The following is a 15,597-nucleotide window of genomic DNA, read 5'->3' as shown; positions in this document are numbered from 1 at the left end:
ATACATATATGAAAAAAGTTTCATGTTTAAAAAGTGACCATAAATTTTATGAGATTCTTCTTAAACACTTTTAGCCACCTACACATTAAGTATCTACACTCAAGTACTAACCTAAGTTTCTCTTCTCAAAATACAGGTTAATTTCTGTAACTCTGGAGAGCCCTGTCTTTCCAGGACATTTGCTTAGTACAGAGGAATTATTTTCTGGTGCCTTTCAGTTTCTTTCCAGTGTCAGTCAGGGGCACCTAGATGACTCCTGAAGAGAAAAGCAGATATCTACATTTTGTAGTGAGGAGAAACCTGCCTTACATGTTTTAAAACCTACAAACAAATCATGTGTTTGTGGGTGGGTGTGTGGGTGGGTGTGTGTTTTCATGGCTTTGACACCAAACCACAGGATATTGTTATGCCTTCCTATTAAATTCTCTCAATGAACAGTTCATATCCTTTCTATACCAATGTACCAATTCACTAATCTACTTTTAGTACAGTCCTACCCTAAGCACTTGGAGAAACTTCAGGAATACAGCCTGTTCCTGGCCTTTACTCATTATTATTTTCTGGATGCCAAACTTTATTTTACAGTTCCTATATCTACAAAGAATAGTAAATTGCCTTTGCTAAACATTTTGCCCATGAGGCAAAACTAACTACCAGGAGCAGTTGATAACATTAATATAGGGTTTGTGTAATGCAAAACAGTGTAAGAAAATAAAATATTTAAAAAAATGAGTGACAAATATCTAATAACAGGAGGTTTTTAATTACCTGATTCCATCACTAATGTCAACAAATTAAAAAATTTAAAAAAATACAAATCACAAGTTATTGCAACTACAGCCTTTGTCAGTGCTGGTGGTTTTGCTACTATATTTATTCCATTAAAAGTTAGAGATTCAATTTACCAAAGTAATTCCACATTTCAGAAATGAAAATTGAAAACCTAAAGATTAAGACCACAAGTATCAGTGATTTTTTGTAAGTGTTAAGACATTTATTTGAAGTATATAGAAATCAAGCTCTAGCTTGGAAAGAAATCTAGAAACCCTTTATGAGTGAATAAGAATGTAAAAAAATAATTGGCCTCAGTACTTCTGTGAAATGAGCCCTATAGTTCCCCTTCAAACCTCCTTTCATCTTTGATGATCTGATTTGAAAAGACAGTGACTAAAACTGCCAAATCTTCTTCATTATGAACAGACTGTGACTGGAAGAGGAAACTGAAAGATCAGTGCTTCCTCCATTAACTTCTGATTGCAGGGGTAGCCCTGACTAGAATGGCATTGTTGGATTGCACATCTATAATGAACTGTGATAAGCATCTCTGCTCTTCAAGGGACAAAAACCACATCAGGAATACAAGGTGTAACCATAAAATAAATAAAGAAACCAAGCTGGTTTTTTATTCAATTCAAGTAAGTTCCTTAGTAATTCAGCCTGAATAAAAATACACTTGAATGATAACTACCTGGATAGGCTTAGATAAAAGTCTTAGAATCAAAGAAACTGTCCTCAAAGCTTCTTTGCCAGACAAGGTAATAGGGTGAAGAAAGAGGTAGAGACCATTCCTATCAAATCACAGAAAATTTTTGGTACTAGTATTCCTTCCTCACAAAGTTCCTTTAGGGAGCATATTCCTTTTTAAGAAGGTGGAAATATATGTAAGAGTTCATGAAACTTCTATCAGAAATGTCAAATAGAAGCTTCTAAAGAGTTCTGGAAGAGTCCTCATAACTTAAGGAAGGTATCACTAGTATTAAAAAAAAAAAAGAAAGACACAGAAAGACAGTGAGAGCTAAAGAAAGAGTAACAGAACTGTTTCTGTCTTGCCATTGGCCTGCAGCAAAGGAAAGTAAGAGTCCTTCAAAGAAACACCCAGAAATTCAAGTCTTCAAAGGCCTCTATGGTATTTGCCATTTTTAATAGTTTGTTGAGAGGTAACAGATTCCAGTTTTCAAATGCAAATATATGCAAACAAATATTTTAAGGTAAGTTATATCCTTTGCTAGTAAATAATAGTTGGCTAAGAGTATGTATAGTAAAAGCTCTCATGTTTCCTTCAAACCACAATAGCTCACATGATAACTTATCCGGATTTTGCTTGCAAATTGCTTTTCAGTATCTCTTTCTGATCACTGACTGCTCATGGCTTGGATGGGTGTACTCTTTGCTGGGTAAAAAAATGTCTTTTGGCCGAGCCCAAAGACTGATGAATAGAGTAATATATTATCCTTTGGCAGCTGATCACTACTGGTGTTCTCCAGGGCTCAGTATTGGCCCCAGTCCTGTTAAACATTTTTATCAATTATCTGGATTAGGAGATCAAATGCAAATCTCAGTCAGTTTGCAGATGACATCAAGTTGCTTGGAGTGTTGGTCTGCTGGAGGATAGAAAGGCTCTGGAGAGGGATCAGAACAGGATGGATTGATGGGCTGAAGCCAAGTGAATGAGGTTCAACAAGGCCAATTGCTGGATCTTGCACTTGGGTCACAACCCCATGCAGAGCTACAGGCTGTGGGCAGAGCAGCTACTATTCCAGAAAGTTTCCCAGTGGAAAAGGACCAGGGGATGTTGGTTGGAAACTGGCTGTATATGAGCCAGCAGTGTCCAAGACCAGTGCCATCCTGGCCTGCATCAGCAACAGTGTGGTCAGCAGGACCAGGGCAGTGATTGTCCTCCTGTAATTGGCACTGATGAGCCCACACCTCGAAACCTGTGTTCAGTTCTGAGCCCTTTACTACCATAAAGAAACTGAGGTACTGGAATAACTAGAGAAGGACAACAGAGTTGGTGGAGGGTCCAGAGCACAGGTCTTATGAGGATCAACTGAGGGAGATGGGGTATTTAGGCTGAAGAATAGGAGCCACAGGGGAAATCTTTGTGTAAATTCACTACAACTACCTGAAAAGAGGTTGTAGCAAGGTAGGTAGTCTCTTCTCCAAAGAACATGCAACAGGATGAGAGGAAATTACCTCAGATTTTGTCAGGGTAAATTAAGACTGGATATTAGTAAAAATTTCTTCCTGGAAAGGTCTGTCAAGAATTGGAACAGGCTGCTCAAGGCAGTGATTATGTCATAATCCCTGGAGGTGTTTAAAAGACATGCAGATGAGGTTGTTTAGGACACGGCTTAGTGATGGACTTGGTAGTATGAGGTTAATGGTTGGACTCAGAGCTCTTTTCCAACCTAAACAACTCTGTGATTCTGTGACTCTAAAGCATACTTTAGTATAGTTTTTTTATAAACTAGTTAAGTATATTGTGCAGATTAAGGATCTTTGATACATTAAATACAAGTTCAATTAATGCATGGATAAAGAAAAATGCCTAAAAGGCAAAAAGCTTGCATAATTACATAATTATTACCATAGATCTACTGCAAAAAGGATTGTTTAATCAATCTCAACAGGCACTCTGTTTGGAGAAATTAATAAATCTGGAGAAGAAATTCATCAGCATAATAAGACTCTAGGTGATGTCTGGGGCAATTCTGGCACTGAAAATATTTCTGTACACAAAGCAATGCTAATGTAGTTGGGCAACACCTCAGTACTATGGTATATAAATTGACAGGCAGAACTAAGAGTTCACCACTGCTAATGAATGGAGAATTTCAGGATATTTTAGCAGGCAGGAATTCAACACTGAAGGTTACTCATATGGCAAGATCTCACAAAAAAAATAGCTGAACCAAGGGCCCGTTCACTCCAGAGAATTGCTTCTGAATAGCTTTCCCAGGATGAGTCATAGATCAAATCTGGAAAACTTTACATGGCTACTTGGTGACAGATCTATTTGCTTTGAAGAACAAGGCATATTTTTTTAAACTCTGATAGTTAAAAATGTTCAGATGTACTCTGAATTTCCTAAACAAACCCTATCTCTGAATTATGTCTTTCATACAGAATGCTGTTTGCAGTTAAAGGTTTCTTTATGATCTGGTTCAGGTCCCTTTCTCACCTTGCTCAAGATCTGAAGACAAACATAAAGGGGAAAAAAGCTGAAAAGAGAACAGAAAAAGAGAAGTGTTCTCGCCCTGCCTCCTGAGGAAAACAGCATGAGGAGAGAAAGGTGATAAGGAGAGAGAGCAATTAGGTTATGCATTTCTGAGGAAAAAGCCTTGCAACTAAACTTATGATGAGAACCCAGAGATCAGTAATTCTCTTACAACTTATCCTGTCATCAGTGTCATTACAGGCCCTGAAGAGGCCAGAAAGTGGAGAGCATCAGGTAAGGGAAAAGAAGAAAAATGGGTTACCAGTTAAGACAAAATTTACATTGGTACATAAATAAAATGTTTATTGTAAGTATCAGCAATTTCAGTGTTGTTGATTTTTCTCATTGTCACACTTTTAAATGTCTAGGTGACATAACTCACTTCCCAAAGGGTTTGGATTCCCAGTGTCTTTCATATTTAGGAGGATGATATTAGACTGGCCTTCCCTGCTCCACTCCAATCAGTTATAGCTTTCTAGCAGCTAGAACAGTTTTCTTCACAACCAAAAATAAAAATGCAACAACAAAAATATTCATTTGCAGCTGGATGAGATAGCCAGGTTGACTCTTGCCACAGGACTAAGGCATGTGCAGCCAGCAGTGCTTGAGGCTGAAGGTAGGAGAAGAGGTTGGACAACTTGGAGTTGGACTGGCTTAAAATAAAACAAAACAAAACAAAACAAAACAAGCTATTGAGAAAAGCAATTTACAGCAATTAGTGGTGATTAAATTCCATCTGACTTCAAAGGAAAGTAAATGGTATTTTAGGATGCATTAGCCAAAGCATTGCCAGCAGGTTGAAGGAGGTGATCCTGACTGGAGTGCTGTGACCAGTTCTGGGCTCCTCAGTACTAGGGAGACAGGATGCTGCTGGAACAAATCCAGAAGAGGGCTACAAACATAAGCAAGGGCCTGGAGTATCTCTCTCATGAGGAGGGGCTGAGGGAGCTCAGCCTGTTTGGCCTTGTGAAGAGATGAATAAGGTGGGACAACATCCATGTGAGTAAGTATCTGAAGGGGCATGTCAGGAGGATGGAGCCAGGCTTTGCTCAGTGCTGCCCAGCAGCAGCACAAGAGGCAATGAGCAGAAACAGATACACAGAAAATTCCATCTGAATATGAGGAAAAATTTCTTTACTGTGTGAATGAGTGAGCACTGGAACAGGCTGTCCAGAGAGGGTGTAGGGTTCTGGAAATGTTCAAGAACTGTTTGGACACAATTCCATAAAATGTGCTCTAGGATGACCCTGTTTTAGGCAGGGAGGTTGGACCAGGTGACCCACTATGGTCCCTTCTAACCTTACCCAGTTTGTGATGCTGTGATTGTTGTCTTCTGTGGCATCACTGTATATTCTCTAAAAAAAGAGGCAGAGTGGGTTTCTCTTAATTACAAAGTGTTTTTTTCAAATGTCTAGATTATTACATCCCTCTGAATCATCTCCATTTGAAAAAATTCTTGTCTTTTGCTGATAAATAATCCTGACACAATTTCAGACTCAAACTGTGGTTTGAGTAACATATGCATATCAGAATTGACTTTCTAAGGAGAAAGGTAAAGTTATTTTTTTACCCAGTCTTGGCTCTGGTTTCTTGTATCCCATATTTCTATCCAACTGGAAATTAGATTAGATCTTGCTATATTTTATCATACCTTACACACTGAGAATGATCAATTTTATTCAGATCATCTCCATCATGTACCTACAATATGGATTATTAATGCATATACACTAATTAATGCATATTGTTGGATGCAATTTTGAAAAATAATGCAAATGCCAACTTATTTTTTGAATGTTTCTTTTGCCTCTGTATAATAGTAATACTCAAAAATATTTATGGGACCATAGGGTAGCCTACCTGAGATTTCACTGGGGAGATCAGCACCACACTTTTCTTTTCTGAAGAATTTTGGTAAGGCAGAAACTGATACTGAGTTATGGAAATGTTTAATTGATTCAAAGAGAAACTAGAATTTTCATCATGCCCACTTTTTATTTATTTTTGATGTCTCTCTTAGACTTCATTTTAAAAATAACTAGTGGGGATCCAATTCATATCTTAATGATTTTTTTCAATATTTTAATTTTTGTGAATGTCTACTCTTGTTTTCACTGGAAAGTTGTTTTGTTTTTTTCCTTGAGAGGACATCAAAAAGCGTTTCTACATGTTTGATCTGTTTCTAAGAGGTGTAGCCTGAGACAAATGCAAATGATAAATATGAATCCTATAGTTTTTAAGTATAACCAAATGTTATCCAGCAGCTTACAAAGAGTACTTACTATCTGGATATATAGAATAATCTTTGTAGAAATGAAAAGTTGACTAGTCATGTTCATCTTTTTTAGTCCTTATTGAAGGGTAAAAGAAATAAGGAACAGGGAAGGGAGAAAGCGAAGGAAAAAGTCATGGATGGGGGGACAAACATGAGAGAGAAAAGATAGTGAATTTCTATTGCACTCCATCTATTTTTAGTTTCATGACACAGCACTGAAATGCAACACAAAGCCAAACATCTGCTCTTATTTACTGTAGGAATAATAATCACTCTAAGGGTCAAGACAGCATAAAATCATTGTCCCCATAAGTAGACAGTTACTTGGAAGGAAGCACTTTCTGTGAATTTGTTCTGCTTTATGCCTTCAATTTCAAAAGAAAGACAGTTCACCCCATAGAACTTAATGGTACTAAATTTATTGTAATTTCTTTAATGTAGAATTCAAATGAACTGCTCTTCTTGTTGTAGTCTCTGTTAATGTATCATATAACCTACCTACCATTGCCTAACTTCCCTGACCTTTTACAAAAATAAGTAGAACTCAGTGAGGCAGAGACGCTTTAAGATCTCTGGACAAAGCCTATATCTCACTCTCTCAGGCTCTGCTATTGCAGATTTAGGTCTTATAACTGTATGGAGTGACCACAGACCTTGTTTTAGAGATTTACAACTATATCTGCCTACTTTATTTTTTTTTTTTTTTTACATTAAAAGAAGCAATGGTTAACTAAGTAGTGTTCTTGCAAAGAGGGAATCATGACTAAGAGGAAATTATGAATTTCAGCTGTAGGTTTTTCTGGCAGTTAGGTACAAACCAGCATGATCAGAAAGAAGAAAAAAAATATTTACATGGTATTTATATTCAATTCCCTTTTTAGCAAAATGTACCACATGTTTTTTTCATGCAAGGAAAAGTCTGTTACATCAAAAGACAACTTTTCTATGAAGTCAAATATTATAAGATCAAACTGAAGATGTATCTGTTACCAAATATTTTTAATACATTATCAAAATTAGTACATGGAAGTTGTGACTCAAAAGATTGTTTTCTAATAGTCACTGTCAGTCACTGGATATTTGAGAAACTCGTTAAGTGGCACTTCTCTCATCATTGACTGGCAAAAATTGTACCAAATAATTAGCACTCACTGCCAAACTTCATGGTGTTTTATTTGAAGCGTTAAACTAAAGGTTCTCTGTGTGTATACACCCATGTGTTTGTACTGCATCTTTACTTGTTAAACAAATAAATATCATTTGTTTAATACAATGTTCAAACCCAGACTTGAAAATCCTACTGAAGTACTGGCTTTGTGCACATCAGTGCCAACCTCACACATGACAAAAGTATGACATTGATACCTTTATTCTTGCTGCTGTTCTTCTGTTTATGTCAGAGAATTTGTCATTTGTACTCCAGTTGCAAGCAGTGGGAAAATTCCCCTATAACTCCTTCCTTCAGCTTTAAAAGACTGTTTCTGAGACTTTATAATGTAGAGTTTAGTGAAGCTTAATGCCATTTCTTTTAACAACAGGCTGAGAATGTGGAAGGGCAAGACAGACATAAGTGCTTAATTGTTGCTTCTCTAAATTTCCTCAGAGAGGTGGCAACAAATAGGCTAGGGTAAAATGACTAAAAAACATGAGCAACATGGCTCTTTATAGAGAGAAACAGCGCAGGATGAAATTAAATATATTGTAGAAAAGTGGAGCTGGAGTATAAAACCTGATCCTAAAGAATAAAATGCAAATATAATTGGTAAACAGAATAGTCTGATAATTCTAAGGTATGTGAGTCAGCTTTCCTGAATTAGTACCTTCCAACAGAATTAGTTTCCTATCTACCTTTCACAAAGTCATCTTGAAAAAGATGCAATCCCATTTAGTGCCTCAGCTTCCTTATCAACAAAACTAGAATATAAAATACATATCTCACAGAAAGCTAAGACCTTTTATTTGTGATAAAAGAGTAATGGCACTAATTTACTGCTATTAGAGAATGAAAAAGTATTTTGGTTTTTACTATTTGGTATGCAGATGCTTAGTAACCATAAGTAAGAAAAATTCCAATGTACCTGGTACTGTACAAAAACCTAAAAAGAAAGAAATTCTGACACTGAAAGTTACAGATATGAAAAATTATGGGAGAAACAAGAGCACTTGAGAGCTTCACAAGAAATATTTTAACATTGTAGACCTCATATGTGTATTGAACTAGGCTTTTTTTGTGTGTGAGAGTGGAGAAGTGTGGTACAAATAGAAGCTGGGTAGAATTAATATTGTTCTTCTTAATTTCAGAATTGTTATTCAGCAAAAAAACCAAGTGAGAAACACAAACTGAAAGACCACAGAAATTAGAGACAATGAAAAATCTCAAGTTTTTTTCATCCAAGAACAGTTAGTGTGAGATCACTACCTTTCATAAAAATAATATATGATTTTTATTTTATTCCAAACAGGAAAAAAAAGCAGATTCCTGAAATTTGAAAGTGGTCAATAGTGATAATAGCAGCCAAGAGAAAGGAAGAGATTTTCATAACTAAGGAAACATACATAATCTGAGAAACATCAAAGTATGTATTGGTAATGGACACTCCCAGCCTAAAAGCAGATAAGGCTTAGAACTTACTTTCACATATCTTTCCTTCCAGTTCTTGGACTATACTGAGGTTTTCTTTATTATTCACAATGAATTAGCCAAGCAGACCTACCAGACACATAATGGACTTGTAAAATTACTTCCTTTCTATGCTCAGACCAGATAAGCAGATCTTAAGAGGAGAGAGCACTGAAATTTTCCTTTCCTTTCTGGCTTCTGAAAGAGTTGTAATTCATGTTTCTCAGACATGAGGAGGCATGGGATAAAGGACCTAGTAAAACCCTGAAGATAACGTTCTCCTTTTTCATCAAAGCTATTTCACAAGGATATTTGACTCACAAGAGTAACAGCATTTTCAACATATATCCCATGTGCTCTCCAAGATTTTACCTTCAGAAGGTTTGAATCCAGCAGTTAGCTTGTTTGTCTGATGCCCATTTAGGCTCCCCTTCATAATGGGTTCTTTTTTTTTTTTAGCACCACACAGCTTTGGCCACACTCCAAAGTTTTTTTTTCTTAAGAAAAGAATTGAATAGACTGCTATATAGCTAATTTATGCAGAAATTATTGTCAGTCTTATGGGCAGCTACCAAGCCTCACTGTGATTGGAACTAATAACTCTACCAAGATATGATAATTTCATTTAACATTAGCAAACCATCTGCTGTCCTTATATCTTCCTGTAACACAGTGTCACTGTTTTACTCAATCCACTCTCATTAAAACAAGACAAAAGTAGCTAAGGATAAACATACACACAGATGATAAATTTATTCTCTCAATTATCTCTGTGCAACCCCTACCTCCAGAACTCATACCCTCTTAGATTTTTGAAGTACAAGGCTACTACTAAAACCTAATCTGATATCCTGTATAATGAAAGCTATCTCTTTCATCGAGTAACCTCTAAATCAAAAGAACAACATGCTTGTGCTATGCTGTATCTATCTTCCTCATAATGGCTGCCTTTGATGGATGAATCCAACCCACTCCTAGATAATTTATACCAATGGTTAATGACTCTCACTCTTAAAATATGCACCTTATTTCTACTCTGAATTTCTCTAACTTCAGCTATGAAACATTGGATCTCATTATGCCTTTTTCTGCTAGATTAGTGAGTCATCTACTGTCAAAAGCCTCATTCCCATTAAGGCATTTGCAAACCATGATCAAGTCACCTCTTAACCTTCTCTTCAGCAGATTAAACAGACAGATCTTTAGCCTCTAACTGTAATGATTATTTTCAGACCTACAGTCATTCATTCACCTTTAATGAACCCTTTCTAATTTTAAGCATATTTTCAAAGTGTGATGACCAGAACAGGACACAAAAGTTCATTAGTATTTTCCTTAATGCCATACAAAATGGAACTTCCTACTTGATATTCAGTTATCTATGTATCAGAGGAAATAATACATACCATTTAAAACTGTTTTATCAGTGTCCTGTGCTTAAATGCTCTTTGTATTTTTTAGCATCCTCTATGAGATATTCAGTTCTAGCAGAACCTTGTAATGCAATTCCACTTAAAGTGTTATTTTAAAATATTTTCTTGCATTTTTATCTTTTTTATGTAAGGAAATTACATTCTTGAAGTAATTAGCTTTTGCTGACTAGAAGTATATTTTGAAAATACGCAAATGCAGATATACTATGTTGACCAAAATTATAGTACTTTATTTTCTGATAACTCCACATCATTAGGGAAAAATACCTAATTTTACCAGGAAGTTCACGATTAAAGACTGTATATATACATTTATGTTTTGGTTTATCTTTTACAGAATACATATGTAATTAACCTCATTCCTTACAGAGTCAGCTCTAGTGAATAGCACTTTCATCAAGACAATCCTAATGTTCTCCTGGAGATTGCTTCAGATTGTATATTTTCCTTCACTTTCCTATTTGAGCATGATTTTCACCTTTTGATAATCTGCCAGAACAAATGTAGCTACGTCTAATGCTTAAATTTAAATTTATTTCATTAGGCAAATAATATCCATTAATAATAAAAAATCTTAATAGTAGTAGCAAATAATATAAATTAATTTTCTACCAGATGAGATAGTAAACAACAGAAAATTATTTCAAATCAGTTGGTTCCAAGTTGGAATGGTTTTTAATTATTGTTTCCATTTCATGTCATAAAACACTTGCTAATAATGATCTGTTCACATAATAATCCAGAAAAAAGATGTTTTCAATAGAATAAACTTTAATTTAACCTAAAATTTAGCAGATGAATATATAAATTTTATGTTTTCTTATGATTTCTCTTTTTCACTCATAATGAAGGAGGAAAATTCATTAATGTAAAAAAAGTAATGCTAAATTATGTGATCTGACATCCTAAATCTGTTGTGTTTAAGTCTAGGTTTATTTCAACTGCAGACAAAAATCTTCAATGAAGGATGTGAAAATGCTATTTCATTAGACATAAGGCCTCTTTAGTTCTTGGATACAATACATTAGATAATCACAAAATATATCTGGACAAATGTAAACAGAAGAATAAAGAAAGCAGAAAGGAATAATTGTGCAGAAAAGGGAGTACTATATCAACAAAAGGGAAAAAAGTCCACAGAAAGAGGAATAGTGTCTTTGCACTTAGAAATTTAAAAAACCCACATGAGAAGTATTAAAAAAAAAGTTAATCATATAATTAAAAATGAGAAGGAAAACTAAAAATATAAAGTTGCTTCCTAATATTTCTACAATGTCCACAGTTTGAATCTAAAATAGAATTAGATCAAAATTTTCTGCCATACTGTAATTTAGTTAAATCCTAGAGTGTTTTCTGGTGGTTCAATAAATACCTTGTGTTATTTCTTTATGTCTCAAGACAAAAATAATTTTGACATTTTTAAAACACTCAATCTTTAAATTTTCAATGTTGTTACTTTGAACTGCATATTTCCTGACACAAAGAGATCTCTAATTGATTAGTTACTTCTATCAATTTCATCAGCTCCTTTTCCAATGAGTATTCAGAGGAGAATACCCAGAACATTCCCAATGCAAGGTTTAAGTTAAGCAGTCTGAAACATTCTGAGATATCGGAGTTGAATGATTTTTATTTCCAAGCAGAAGCTGAGAGCCTTAGAAATTATTTATTTTTTAAATTAAAACTATTTGTACACTTTGGTTGGGTACAAGGTCTATGGTCATAGGATTAAATAGAGATTATTTAGCCTTGATATGTAAACAAATCTTGTGCTCTCTAAATTTCATGAGAGAAACTGAGCACACAGTCTTCAATTTCTGTACCAGTTTAAAAGCTACCTCAGTACTTTGCTGATTACAAATGCCAATGTGACATCCAACACAGAGCTTTAGGTGATAGCATAATAATTCTTAAAACTAGGCTATATTAGCCAAAAAGTCTTCAGAAATTACCAAAATCAGGCAAATATTGTTAAGTACCTCTCTGGAAGATCTGAGACACCTCTGTGCTATCCAGCATCAGGAGTTAGAGAATTAACCATCTTCTTTCATAAATATTTATCGCTAATTTAAGTCTGCTTAAATGCCTGATGTATCTAAACAAGAAATATTTTCGTCTAATTCAGTATCTCACTTCACTATATTTCAAATTTAATTATCTTAGTAGCAGGTTAAGAGAAACAGAAAAACTGGGATAATAATGGTCCAAAATTTCATTCAAAAGTTTCTCAAAATTATGAAGTCCAAAAAGTTTTCCTCAGTACAGCCACTAATACCCTTAGTGTTTCTTGAGTAAAGACTACAATTAGGTATAATGCCATTGAATTAAAACTAACTTTTAATAGGACAAAGTTTAATCTTGTATGCAGCTATAGAAGATCTGAGGAAAGTACTCAGGTTTCTTCATGTACTTCACCTGCTATAAATTCAATTCATTAATAGAAAATCATCAAAAAAACTGTGAGAGATTTGATTCCTTTGATTCCTTTGCTATCTTTTTAATTAAAAAAAAAGGTTTCCACTTGTTTTTGACAGCATCAGGAATCGTAGTAGCTGCCCTTCAGCAAGGTGCAAAAGCTTTCCCCCCCAAAATCAGGTCATAACATCCCAAACAGAATATAAAACTTACCTTGAAAAAAGTCATGGTTGCTCCGTCTTCAACTGCCCCATACTCTATCTTTGTCTGCTTGGCCAAGTCATCAGCAGAATCAATAGGGGACTCCATCCGTTCCACTGTCAGAAAGGCGGCTAGGTTAGCAGTGTACGAGGAAATGATGATAAGTGTGAAAAACCACCAAATGCCTCCCACTATCCTGGTGGAGAGGGCTTTAGGCATGAGCTCAGAACCTAACGAAAACCAGGGGAGAAAGGTGAAACGGATGCACAGAAAACAATAAGTGTTCAGCACTTTTTGCCACAGTGGGGAAATGGAATCACTGTGCAAAAAAAATCTTTAAGCTACAGGTTTAGATGTACTGCTTGTAAAAACACACACAACTGAAATGCAAAATAACTGGTTAAATTTATAAAGACATATCTTTTTGGAGCTGTGGGAATCAAAATATAGTAATGGGAGATTCGCAGGTCAGTGCCATTTTAGAATTTCTAAACATATATATAAAAATACCAAGAATAAAAAAGCAGTTACTTCAACTTGCTTTCCAGAACAAATAAGCAATTGATGAAGGTACCAGATATGAAATGAAGGATTTCATATCTGAAAAACAAAACTTTAAATCTATTATAAATATGCTTTTGAGTTTTTCCATTTACATTGCTGTAAATGATAGTTAATTAAATGTTGAGATAAAAAAATTCATATCTCCCATCTCTATGTTTAGCCCCACAATTTCATTTAAATATGGGTGGCTATGCTAAAAACTTCAATTTAATAGAATAGCAATAAAAATATTAGACTTCTATACATAAGCTTCATAAAGATAGATTATAATTCATTGCTGGAGTTGCCTGCTCATGGCACGAAAGAATGGAGGGGGAGACAGACACTGTATAGTAATTTGCATAATTTTTAATGCAAATTTGGAGCCTAATGAGACAAATTGAAGCACATAAACTCCTCTTGTGTTTAATTACAAAAAATAGGAATAAATTAAATTCACTGTAATATACAATTACAAATATTTATCATAAATGAGCATGTATGGATTTTTTCCATAATGTTATAATTGAATGAAATGAAATTTCTAATGATGTCAAATAAACAATTTCAAGTTTCATTTTAAGAACTTTATGTAAGATCTTTTAGAAGTATCTGGAAACTTGTTTTCAAGGAAACAGTTTCATCATATCCACTATACAATTGTACCGAAACAACCCCTTTTTGTTAATTGGTTACTATGTTTGCTCTTATATCTCCTGGGTAAAATGGAATGAAGGCAAGATGGACTATTTTATTCCTGTTAAATTTTAGTGCTTATATTGAATTAGTTAAGGAACTGGTCCAGCAAGGTAACACATCTTCATATAGGTGAAAGATTATGTCAAACTTCCAAACTCAATGTGAAAAAAAGAACAGAAGGGCTGGGGAGAGAGGGAGGAAGAAAACAAAAGAAAGGGAAAAAAGAAGTGGTATCATAACTGGACTACTGTATTCAAAAACAGCCCATCTTACCCTGCAGTTCATCTTACCCTTGCTGTTTCAAACAAAAAAGGCTGACACACTTGGACATGACAGCCAACTCCAGCGCCAGACTCTGCCTAGAATTCTGCAAGGGAAAAAGTAGAAAAGTACCTGTCTGATGGAGTTGCTCCTAGGCCCTGTTAGTCAGACACTTAGACACCATAACACTAAGAGATTTCCCAACAAGCCCACTATCATTAACTCTTTTTAATTGCTCTCATTTCATTTTAAAAACCAACACCAGTAAAGTCAGACAGGACTGGAAAGAAGAGAAGAGTGGAGACATTGGCCACAGTTCCCCCAGTTCCCACGAGCTCGTACCTTACCAGGGACAGAAATTGAGTGCCACCTGGGCCCATGAAACAGAGCCTGGTCAGGGGCTGACTGTCATGTACCCAAGGTAACGTCATGTCCAGCACTATATCCCACAGTTTTCTGGGAGCAAGAGGTGCCAGCAAGACATGCATGAGTTTCCTCTATCATGTATCCTCCAGCACTAAGCAAATCTTTTGTAAAGAAGCAGCACTTAATATGCTGATATGAGTATGGCCCAAGTGCTTCTATATTGTTACTGCTATTAGGTGAGAACTTCCATGCTTTTCTGAAAGCCTACTTTTAGATGACTTTAGGTTTTTGAGATTTCTTTTTAAAGCAATCAACAAAATCAAGACTGATGCTGCATCCTTACAATGGTGCCTTTAAGGTTTATTAAAGGTTGAACTGAGTAAATGTAAAACAATATAAGGCAAGGACAGAGGTTCAGCCTTAATTCTGAAAAACTAGTTTTCCTTCAAGGAAAACTATTATCCTCCAAAGATATATTTTAAAACGAAGGTTAGGGTTTTTTTCCTTATTTTGATTCTCAAAAACAATGTTTAGATGTTACGGGCTAAAAAAACCTTTTCCTTGCAAAAAGATGATACAAAAATCTAAATTGCTTTTTCCATCATAGAAGCATAAAGCCACATAAGAAATAAAACTCAGCATTGATAGAAATTCTGACAATCCTGAGAACTGTGAATGGAATTTGAAATACCTTCTTTCATTCAGCATCCCTTTTTCTGTTAGCTTCCTTAAAAGCAATCATTATCTTGCAAACATGTATTTGGCAATTGTGTTTCAACTCTATAAT

At 35.2% G+C, this 15,597-nt stretch overlaps 1 protein-coding gene across 5 annotated transcripts in view; it reads right to left on the bottom strand.

The window, feature by feature from the left end:
• The window catches only part of GRIK2 (glutamate ionotropic receptor kainate type subunit 2), a 358,260-nt gene that overhangs the window by 75,873 nt on the left and 266,790 nt on the right, over nucleotides 1–15,597 (bottom strand). For all 5 annotated transcript variants that reach the window (XM_054514245.1, XM_036379660.2, XM_036379659.2 and 2 more), the window contains one exon: nucleotides 12,954–13,171. In XM_054514245.1, the coding sequence (XP_054370220.1) occupies nucleotides 12,954–13,171 (218 nt within the window). The remainder of the gene's footprint in view (nucleotides 1–12,953; nucleotides 13,172–15,597) is intronic.

Source organism: Molothrus ater, chromosome 3 (assembly GCF_012460135.2).
Source record: "Molothrus ater isolate BHLD 08-10-18 breed brown headed cowbird chromosome 3, BPBGC_Mater_1.1, whole genome shotgun sequence".
NCBI classification, from domain to species: Eukaryota; Metazoa; Chordata; class Aves; order Passeriformes; family Icteridae; genus Molothrus; species Molothrus ater.
The sequence above is the reverse complement of the archived record's forward strand: the minus strand, read 5'-3'. Positions and strand labels throughout refer to the sequence as shown.